Below are 9,897 nucleotides of genomic sequence, written 5' to 3'. Positions count from 1 at the left end.
GAACTGCAGGGCAGCTTAAAATGATCTCTGCACCCAGAGCTTAAAGATCCTCGAGGATAATAAAGTCCACCCTTTCAGTTCAATCCTTCTGGCTCCTCTTGCATGTCCCCACTATCGCTATTCCTGTGAGGTAGGTATCAATATCCCTGAGACACAGAAAGGTTAAGCAGTTTGCTCTGAGTCACACAGCAAGACAGCTGCAGAACTGGAAATGGGAGCCAGGAGTCCTGACTCCTTGTGTTGTGCGAGAGCGCCAAGGTACGGTTCTTCAACCTCCCCCTTACAGTAACAGCCAAGGGCAAGCAGGAAAGGCACCAAAAAATCCAACATTTAGCCCCTGCTTCTGGCAGGGTAACCACGACACGTTGCAATTTCCAGGGACGGAGAAGAATGAGCAATTTAAGCAATTTATAAAGCAAGTCCGAAACTTTATAAAGAACTATAAAGATGTGTATGATGGGTGTCTTGGGAACGGACTAGCAGCTAAGAAATGGCATGCGATGTAACCCAGCTAATGACACTATTTCTACACCCAATTTCAGATATCCACTTGGTAACAGTTCCAGTGCATATCACACAGTGCATGTCACACTTACAGGTATTGCTCCAGTTTTCTAGAGAAATAAAATAAAATAAAATAAAGGAAACTAACTTTCTTACTGGCTCGGGGTGTGTTTGCTTTATTACCTTTCATGTGAAGACTGCCTCAAAACCTCATGCTTGCTCAGCGGGCGCGCAGTCATACAGCCACGCTCCAAGCAGCTCTTTCCAAGGGAGACAGGCTATTGACCCTACATGGCAATCAAGTCGAATCCAAAAACCCCCCCAGGCGTTGCTAGTTGAACCCAAGGACTGGGATCATCCTCCACTGATGGAAATCAAAGCAATTCCTCCGACGGAGGCTAGCCTCAGCTGAATCTTTGGCTCCGAGAAATAGAAAGGTGAGGTTTTGTTCTGTCAATTTGGAAACCCATGTAAAAATCGGTGGGGTCTAGTTTTACTTCTTGCAAACAGGGAATGGGAATCTCAGAGCCCACTGGCTACCAGACCAGAGCTGGGCTGGCTTACACCCGGGGAGGACGAGGCTTGAGGTTCCTCTAGCCAAAATACGGAGCCAGTTTTATTTCGTTTCCCGTTTCATTCTCCCGGTTATTCCCCGAGCGAGGGGAGGAGGACTCATCACGCAGAAACTTTGCTGCTTGGACTGCATAGCCTTCGGCTTAGTCTTCCAGAGGGGGCTTGGGGGTGCTTTATTTAAATATTCCCGGAACAAAAACTGGTTTGACTTAAGGAAGAAGGGGTTGGGGTGGGGGGGCGTGTTCTGCAGAAACAAATCCGTACAGCCGAAACGTGTCTCCGAAGCCCTTGTCCCTGTGAGAAGAGTCCCTACAAGCACAAGCGCCCAGGGCTAGCTCGGAAGTGGCACTTACACACACACACGCAGTGACGTGGCCCTACCAGCCTCGCACCGAAACCAAACAGGAAGCAGCACCGTAGACTGCAATTTGCATCATCGTCAAAAGCAACAAGGAAATTCTGTTTCCACCACAGCCAGCAAAATGTCTCACGAATTCCATGGAGGGTCGCCGCACGGTCTCACCTATTTGTGGTGAAACACAGCCTAACTGCATGCAGCAGAGCACAGAGTATAGTCCTTATACCACTGTTTGCCACTTCTCCTCCTTTCATCCGAGCAAGTGCATTTATGCCCTTGGTATTATGAAGCCTTCCAAGTGAAAGCTGTTATAAGCGCCTGGGGACATTTGCATACCCAGACTGTGGACTCAGCAGGCCTCAATTTATCTTTTGAAAATGGCATCTTGGCTTCTGGTTAAGTAATTTCGTGCTATTAAAACAGAGACCCGGATCCTTCACTGACATGCGACTCAGTAGGGGAGACACCATGCGGTTGTAAGCACGCGATGCACACGGGAAGAACCAAGACAAAATGTTCTGGTCTCAGGCTGAGCTGAAAAGGACTTGGATCAGAATAGGAGGAACTGGCCAAAAAGAATAGGGGCTGAGCCAAATGCCAGCGCGAGGGAATAGTTCCCCAATTCCTACTGCAAGACTGCCATGTTTCCGAGATTATCTTTGTCCCCACCCTTCAGCCTGCCCGTGTTTGAAACGACATTCAAATCCTCCCTTTTCACAGATATTTGCCTCCCATCCACCTCTTCAGTGCAGGCCCGATATGGTGATGCAAGAAGGCTTTTCTTCAATTATTTTGTCTCCAGCTTCTTCTTCGGGGAACTGGCAGCTGTAGGTATCTTCTACGAGGTGGCTTGTTGGTGGCATCAAGACAGAATTATTTTCAGGTTCTGCAAGGAAACGATCAGAAATCAGGGGTTACGTTTATGACTGACACATCAGGGAAATAGTAATACCCCGTCCTCACAGTCTGCGTGTGCCTGAGAGCTGCACCCTGGAAGAAACCTGAGGCTGCTCCTCATCTGAAGACATTAGTGTATTATTGTTCTGCTTCAAAACCTGGAATATGTCCAAGTGATGCCCTCAACTGCCCCCGGTGCTGCAAACTCCCTGGGAAATCTGGGCTGCATGGCAGGCTTCTCCCAACGGTGCCCCCTGGTTTAGTGTCTGCCGGGATGGAGGACGCTTCGGGAGGCCCAGTAGTAGCAGGTGCTTAGCAAGGCATTGCCACCAAATGGATCACCAACCCAAAAATAAAGGCTGGATCTTTGTCTCTTCTTTGTCTTCTCAATCCTCAGCCCCTTTTGACCACTCAGGAATGCCTGTGAACGGATAGGAGCGAAAGCCCCCACTGCACTGGCTATATCAAGAGCCCTTGGCACACAGACAAATCTGGCCAGCGGTGCTTAGACACGCTGGATCTGTTCTACATAAGCCCATACAGTGACACAACACCGTGTTGTTCGGCCAGCAGAAAGGAAGGGCTGCGCTGCCCAAGAGCAGCTCGGAGGGTGGATGCATCTTGTGCTCTCCCTACTACACTATGGAGCGCAGGTCAGATGTTACATTCCTGTGAGAAGGGGGTGGGGAGATAGATGGGAAACTGAGGCACAGACACACTGGCAGCGGGGCATTGTTCCAGATCTACCAAGTCCTGGACTGGCCCCCCAGCACCAGGCATCTCCCTTCAGCAGCCAACAAACTGTACAGCTGCACTGACTTTGAACTATGTGGACTTTCTCTCTCTTCAGTGACCATATGAAGAAGTGCAATAAGAAGGTCATCAGGATGAGAATGAAGATAGCCACTGCAGTCAGGATTGCCATGATCGTGGTAGACGAGGACTCCAAAGATGAAAGGATGCCTGCAAAGAAATGAATAGTCAGAGGTTAATATATGTGACATTTTAAGCCCTGAACCACAGGAAAGCATCAAGGAAATACTCGATGAGACCTTATCACTTTACCACGTCTTAATCACAAGCAGAATTAGGATTCACTACGGCAAATACCTTTCACAGACGAGCCTAAGAACTCCACTTCATCAATCTGCTGGACACAAAAAATCGTGGACTAAATATATTTCCCAATTGGTCTAACAAAAGGTATCATTTTGGAACCAAGTGTCCTAGTTTTTTTGTATGGACTAGATATAGACATTGGATTTATGACACGTTATAACCTGCCTGCCATCTGACTCCCCAGGGAAACCCTCCACTTTTGACCAGCTATTCTCATTCCCTTCCCCACCACCCTCCTGTCTCCCATCCTTTGACTACAGCTACTCATTCATTCCCCCGTCCCCCCTCCCCACCTGTCTCTCACCTACTGACCACCTCAATTTACATTTCCACTGACTGGCTTTCTTGCATATGTACTAGTCTCTGGCTGCTTTACCACTCCCTCCAGGAAGAGCACAGACCATCTGCAGATGCGTCCTCAGCCTGACGAAGGGCGTTTGTGCCCGAAAGCTTGCTAACAAGAATTTTTCTGGCTATTTGAATCGGTCTAATAAAAGATATTGGATTTAGACAAAGAACTGTGTCCGACCCACTAGAGAAGTCATTCTACAGTTACTAATCAGGAGGACAAAAACTCAGCTAGGATCTTGCACGCAGGAGATCATTGTTTGTAGACGGGATATTCTTTGCTTCAGCGTATCCCTCTCCCTTGCCCAGCCTTAAGCACCCAGCTCTGCTTTGTAATGAGGACCCATACACCATCTTTTCATCCATTACTCTTCGGCTTCAGTGGTCTTCCACGCTGCACGTCACACCTGGCCTGAGGTCTCTCTGCAGTTGAATAATGGGCTGAATAGCTACTCTCGTTGCAACACAAGAGAAGGCAATGGGGTGCGCTGGTACAATTCTGCTCTGTAGAAATATGGAGAGCTTGATCCCACCAAGCGCTTAGCTCTCTCAACTTGATCTTATCTCCAAAAGAGCTGAAGGTGGGCAGCTCTTCAGGGTTTTCAGTATGTATATAAAGCATAAAAAAATTGTGCATGCGTGCGTGTGTGTGTGTATTCCTCCCTGTAACTTGCATCCTCTTGTTTTCAGCCGTGCTACTAATTGGTATCTGGAAGAATTGGACCTGCAGCAGTCACTTCATAAGGAACGAGACCGAAGAAATTGAAACATGGGTGACTAATTGCTAAGCAGTCTCCCAAGAGCTCCGCAAAGTTGCAGCCGCCCGATGGAAAACTCCAATAAGTTTTGTTAAGGAACCGTTCAGTTATACCACAGCCCTGCCGTGGCTTCATAGTTTCTAGGGTCAGAAGGGACCTGAACAGATCATCACATCCGACCCCCTGCCATGGGCAGGAACAAGTGCTGGGATCATAACACCTCTCAAGGTTAGCCATATGCCATCTCCATTTCTCCCTCCTCACTCTACGAAGTCAATGATTAATGATCCTCTCATGATGCGGGGACCTGAACTCGTCAGCCGCTCAAGTCGTTCTGGCGGCGAAAGCACTGCAGGTGGTGCGGTGGTCATCTCCACAGCCACAGCAACAATGTCTCTCAGGACTGAGTCAAAGCCTAAAAATGTCTCCAGGGTAGACGGGACCATCAAGGTAAATGAGATGCTGCTCTGGACATACCTTGCTGCACAGAAGGTTCATCTTTGCCATATTCTGCATCATGGGTTGCATTTCCTGGCTGGATCATTACACATCTAGGACCTGGATGCCTAAAAAGAAGAAAGAGTGGTATTGAAAGTCTCTGGTTTTCTCCCTGCCTTTAGCCTTTTCTCTCCCTGCAACCCATCTGTCTGTTTTCTTCCTCTCCTCCCCACCCCCCATTTATTATGGCTGCCCTTGCTGGCTAACATGGGCACAGATCTCCTGAGGACCGGTTGAGACACAATCCCGTTCAAACCACCACCAGGCTTGGAAGGGATTCGTGTCGGCTTGTGGCTCAGTTCTGAAAGTAGGTCTCACACAAGGTGTTTTGATTTGACCGAGTTTCACTCTGAGATTTCTCAGGCACAAAACCAAACAACAGCTTCACATGGCATCCTGGTGAACAAAACCACCTCTTAAATCTCAGCACCAACAGCAGAAGTAACCCAGAAAAACTCTTGGGTCACCTCTTGCAATGTGAAAGTTTAAAATGACCTTGGGGCATGCATTGTGGGGGTGGGCCAACAAAAGGACCATTCGTGAATACATACTTAGTCCAAGGTTTGCATCTGGTGTCCCCAGCTTTAGAAAAGGTGCCATTTTTGCAGGGTTTGCAGATGAATTCAAAATCAATGTTGCCTAGAAGAGAAAAGAAAAGAATTGGCTATGGAGTAACAGGAAAGGGAGGAATGGTCTGTTTTTACATACCTTCACCGGCTCCCTCGTCTCCATTGCCTCAAACATAAACCACCTCTCTTCACTCTCAAGGCCTTTCAGAGGTGCCAGTCCTCTCTCATTCACAGTCAATATTATGCCTGATTAATCCTCTCCATTGCTGGGACAGCAACCAGAAACCGGGCTGTACTCAAAGCCCTGGTGCGCTGAGATGTCTCTGTATTCTTTACACCTCTCCTAGAAGGATGTGCAATGATCAAGCCCGGAAACGCAACTTAGATAAAGTTGATGGGCAGTTGAACATCTCCACAGCAAAGTGCAGATAGTTACCTATCTTTTGCAGTTTGAGGCAAAGGTAGGTTTTGGCACTGGAATATTTTTGCCTCCTTCCCTGAAATGTTGGCTTCTTGTGACGCACAAACGAGCTGCCCGGGGGTTGGGCACTGTCTGCAGAGCGCTGATAAAGATCTGGAGAGAAACCTCACAGAAAGTGATCCTCCTGTTTCCTTGCACCTCTGACGAATGTGTAAGGAGATGGTGGGTTTGCGCCTGGTTGCTCCGACAATGAGTTGTACTTTCCAAAACTCACTGTGTTTTAGAGGTTGCATTTACCGCTGGGAGTCCGTAAATTAAGAACTGGCGTTGTACCAGCTTCTCCTCTATTGACTCCAAAGAAAAGCAACTCCACGCGCCTGGCCGTGAGATCTACTCATCCCAACTCAAATTTATGGAGGGAAAGTTTAAAAGCTGGGGAGCAAAGACCTCCGGTACTTTGTACCAGATGCTTGGCCTGCTAAGACATCCCTACCTCAGCACCAAAAGGCTGCCAGGACGCACATGCCCGGATGATGGAGGAGCAGCAGCTTGTATGGACCGACTCTGCTTGCTACCGTGACAGAGCTCAGCTTGGTAGCGTCATTCATGCTCCTCGACTTACCTGTTCTGCTTATTTCCTCGCCTGCCTTGCACTGTGGGAGTTGTTTGCAGGACGTGCAGGATACGTCAGTGCACTGGTATCCAGCCCCACATTTACAGTCACCCTCTGCATTAGCACACGGCGTAAACTGGTTTTCTGTTAGGAAGAAAACAAGGAGTTAAGCTTTCCTGGTTATACCTGATCCGGCAAAGTTCAGAGGCTGCCTGTCACAGTTTGATCACTGGCATTGCTTCTTAAACATTAACTCCTTTCCCAGGGAGGAATATAGTGGGCAGTGCTCTTGGCGTTGCTGGTGAACCCAGCAGTGCTCTCAGTGAATCCAGAGATCAATGGGGAGCCTACGCTGCGGTGAAATGATGGTAGCTGCAAGCAGACTCTGTCATCATGGAGTGCTTTTGGGCAAGGATCTTGCCAGGGTCGATGGGCCCGTGGGGAACAAGTAGCACTTTTTCTGCTCAGTGGCCAAGACACTGCCCCTGTGCTGGACTAAAGAGCACCGAGGTCCAGGTCTTCATTCTCTCACCCCCACGCTCTCCCCGCACCCTCCACCACTGAGGTGTCCATCATTTGTGCTCTGAGCTACTTCGATAGAAAGGAGTCCAAATCAAACCCCTAGACCCCTTCAAAAGCCAGAGAAAACCTAGGTCCTAGCCTAGATCTGAACGCTGCAACTGGCACTCCACCCTTGCTTTTGACTTGCTTGAACACAACACAAGATAGAAGAGCTACTGCCGAGTGGCTCTGGAGCTCATGAAAGCACAGGCTGGAGCTACCGGGACTAGCTAACACCATGGACGCGTAACATCAAGAAATGAAGTGAGCACGGGGAGACCCTGGGGCAAGAAAGGAGAAAGCCCTTTCTTACCTGAGACCTGGGTGACCTCAAGGAAAATGGAGGAAAAGCACGTGTTTGTGCATCGGGGTACCGCATGAAAGGCTAGAGGCAATGGTAGAGCACAGGCCCCCTTTGGCCCCCTTTGTTCGTTTCTAGATAGAGATTCAGGGTGCTTTTCTGCATTGCTGGTAGCAAAAGGGACTCAAGGACTTTGGCCTCTGAAGAAATTAAACTGCAGAAGGAAAGAGGGAGGAGGGTCCTTGCCTCTGTGCACTGTTCACCTGACAATCAGGCGCTGGTCCAACCAAACCCTCCGTTCCCACCAGAGTCAAGCTGCTCCACATTTTGTAGGCTACCGGGGCTGGAGTCACTTCACTACCACCGACTGGCATTAAGTTACCCACTTCCTTCCTCCAATTTATTTTAGCTTTGGGGGATTTTAAAGCCTCTAGTCACGGAACTGCCATAGCATGGACGGCAGCACCTGGGCAATTCCCCTCCCGCACATGCAGCCGGAGAGGACGCAAAAGCCTGGGACACTAGGCCTGGACTTGCGAACTCACTTTGCCGAGTCTGCTGACCGGCGGTGAGCTGGGTTCATCCAGCGTGTTGATCACGTCCCTTCACCAAATACCCCCCACCCCTTACTGGACTCTGCCCCTCACGATCAAAGCCCGAGGGACCCGTATAGAAGACGACGGGGAAGGACAGGCGCATCTCGCTCATGTAAGCATCACGTCTTGATGCTCATCGGAGAGCTGATATCATTGTAGGACGCAGCAAAACCCTTCCCAGGGGAGCCTGTTCAGAGCCACGTGAGTGAAAAAGGAAACCCTCTGCTGATTGAGAAATGTATGAGAAACGAAAGCCCACAGCTGATCAGGTTGCCCTTGCTCTAAGCTGCTGTCAGCCACCAAAGCCCAAGCTCTGAAGCCACCAAGATGAGTGGCCCTTGTAGACGTGGTGCCGGCCCAGAAGACCCACAGGTGCTCCAGCAGGCCGGCTCCTGAGGCTAGCAAGGACCGTCGGGACCACCTGCTCAGACCGCCTCTGTAATGAAGGGCAGAGGGCTTCAGGCAGGGGTCCCTCCAGCAGGGCCATCCCCTCTATTCCAGCTACAGAAAGCTTTCAAGTCTCGACTCAAAGGGGAAAAGCAACGAGGAAGGCGACCTTTCCCAGCTGCGGTCTGCCACTGAGATCCAAGACCTGCCCCCATTGCTGTCCTAGGCAGATTCCTGCCTGAGCTGGCGTTACCGGGCACCTGCTCTGCCAGGGCACATCCCAAGGGAGAAGCAGGGCCCCTTTTTTAGGTAGAGAAGCTCTCTCTCAAAGGCAGACCTGTTGCTACAGCACTGATTTAGAGGTGTGACGCTGTTCCTCAGCACGCTGTAGCTCTCGTTTCCACTGGGAACTCAGTGTCAGATGGGCTCTGCTCAACAGTCCAGAAAGAAACTGGATTGCAAAGCTGGACCTGAAATTTTGCAGCTCGCTTCTCTCTCGCTGCCATGGGTTCAACCAACACGCCAGAGCCCAAGTCCCCTGACTTTTGGTGCAGGCAGGTATCAAAGCCAGAAGGCTCCAGAGTGATGTCTGTAGCTCCAACAAGGAGGGAGGAGATGTTTCTGTTTCTGTTTTCCTTTCTGCACACACTCTGCTCACATCACCTTAAAATTTGTCTAATTTTGCCTACTCTCCTGCCAGCACATAACAGAGCAGGATATCCCCCACCCAGGCTCCTTACCTGGTCTGGATGAACAAACCTCCTTACCTGGTCTGGATGAACAAACCGGGCAGCATTTCTCCGTCCCGTCGACGAGCTTTAAATTACCACTTCTGCACCCTTGCGCTAGACCCAGCTGTGTCCATAGCCACAGCCCAACCTGCAAAACCAAGCAAGTTCCCTTTCTAACACGAAGCATTCTTCGTGACGGCTCACTCACGACTCCAGCAACTCCTGCGGAGGATGCCTGTGCCTTGACACAAGCACGCAAGCTCTGCCCTTGTGATCTACCCACAGTTTCTGAAGAGATGCAGCACTTTTTTGATAGCGTATAATTTCCTTTCACGCACTTCCTGCTTTAAGGGGATGCAGAGAGCCTGCACAGAAGAGGTGAGATTTTTTCGTAAAAGCAGAAATGAGGCATTATTCCCCCCCACAAAAAAAGGGCACCAGAAACTTGAGGCATCCTAGGAGGAGGAACTGGACTATCAGAGGACTTTAAGGGTTAGTCTACACTGGGGAGTTAAGGGAGGGTGTGAATGTCCAGACAGACAGGAGATTCACACAGCTCCCATTACAGTAAGCGAGAGAAACCTGACTGCCTAATTCACCAAGTCCTTTGAAAGTCTCAGCCACCGTTCTCAACTCCGGCACAGGAACGGCCAAGCAGCTGTG

General features: G+C 49.8%; 1 protein-coding gene across 1 annotated transcript; it reads right to left on the bottom strand.

Moving 5' to 3' along the window:
- Positions 1–310: 310 nt before the first annotated feature.
- TNFRSF18 (TNF receptor superfamily member 18) lies at positions 311–9,438 on the bottom strand. Its single transcript, XM_090023846.1, has 6 exons — positions 9,271–9,438; positions 6,668–6,802; positions 5,607–5,694; positions 5,035–5,123; positions 3,152–3,295; positions 311–2,321 (listed from the first exon to the last, which is right to left on the bottom strand). Exons 1-6 carry the CDS (start codon positions 9,419–9,421, stop codon positions 2,179–2,181), a joined length of 750 nt encoding a protein of 249 aa, XP_089879972.1. The 5' UTR covers positions 9,422–9,438; the 3' UTR covers positions 311–2,178.
- Positions 9,439–9,897: the final 459 nt, after the last annotated feature.

Source organism: Crocodylus siamensis, chromosome 12 (assembly GCF_052110815.1).
Source record: "Crocodylus siamensis isolate JL-2025a chromosome 12, ASM5211081v1, whole genome shotgun sequence".
Classification (NCBI taxonomy): domain Eukaryota; kingdom Metazoa; phylum Chordata; order Crocodylia; family Crocodylidae; genus Crocodylus; species Crocodylus siamensis.
This window is presented reverse-complemented; position numbering and strand designations above follow the sequence as displayed.

Bases quoted from the DNA above. Each gene is read 5' to 3' on its own strand.
- TNFRSF18 (XM_090023846.1), bottom strand. From the start codon at position 9,421: ATGCTTCGTGTTAGAAAGGGAACTTGCTTGGTTTTGCAGGTTGGGCTG. The intron at 6,803-9,270 runs GTAAGGAGGTTT...TCTTCCTAACAG, and splicing joins GGTTTGTTCATCCAGACCAG to AAAACCAGTTTACGCCGTGT. The intron at 5,695-6,667 runs GTAAGTCGAGGA...TTTCTCTTCTAG, and splicing joins CGAGGAAATAAGCAGAACAG to GCAACATTGATTTTGAATTC.